The 723-nt window shown below is 43.2% G+C and overlaps 1 protein-coding gene across 1 annotated transcript; it reads left to right on the top strand.

Moving 5' to 3' along the window:
• Nucleotides 1-89: 89 nt before the first annotated feature.
• On the top strand, nt 90-719 carry LOC110594988 (olfactory receptor 10R2-like; the record flags this gene model as incomplete). Its single annotated transcript, XM_021709382.1, has 1 exon — nt 90-719. A coding segment is annotated over exon 1 (621 nt), but the record flags the coding sequence as incomplete, so codon positions are not given.
• Nucleotides 720-723: the final 4 nt, after the last annotated feature.

Genomic DNA, 723 nt, shown 5'->3' with positions numbered 1-723 from the left:
AACTGGAAAATGCAATTAAAAGACACTTTCTTTTAGGTGTCAAGATTTTCCTTTGGCACCTCCAGAAAGGAACACAGGCATGCATACCCCAGATTCTTATGTCCAAGTTTCTGAATATGTTTTACTTTCTCCCTTCTCTGCAGGTCTTGGCAGAAAACCTCACCATGGTCACTGAGTTCCTGTCGCTGGGATTTTCAAGCCTTGGTGAAATTCAGCTTGCCCTCTTTGTGGTGTTCCTTTTTCTGTATCTAGTCATTCTTAGTGGAAATATCACTATTATCAGTGTCATCCATCTGGGTCAAAGCCTCCACACACCAAAGTACTTCTTTCTTGGCATTCTCTCAACATCTGAGACTTTCTACACCTTTGTCATCCTACCCAAGATGCTCATCAATCTACTTTCGGAGGCCAGGACAATCTTCTTCATGTGTTGTGCCATTCAAATGTTTTTCTTTCTTGGTTTTGCTATCACTAACTGCCTGCTGTTGGGTGTGATGGGTTATGATCACTATGCTGCCATTTGTCACCCTCGGCATTACCACATTCTTATGAGTTGGCAGGTGTGTGGAAAACTGGCAGCTGTCTGTGGGACTGGAAGTTTCTTGGCCTCCCTTACAGTAGTAAGTTTAGTTTTCAGCCTCCCTTTTTGTAATGCCAACAAGGTCAATCATTACTTCTGTGACATCTCTCCAGTCATTCGTCTGGCTGGTACCAATACAGATG

Source organism: Carlito syrichta, unplaced genomic scaffold (assembly GCF_000164805.1).
Source record: "Carlito syrichta isolate Samal-C Ts95f unplaced genomic scaffold, Tarsius_syrichta-2.0.1 Scaffold203662, whole genome shotgun sequence".
Taxonomy (NCBI): domain Eukaryota; kingdom Metazoa; phylum Chordata; class Mammalia; order Primates; family Tarsiidae; genus Carlito; species Carlito syrichta.
Note: the sequence above shows the minus strand (reverse complement) of the source record. Positions and strands in the feature narration are given on the sequence as shown.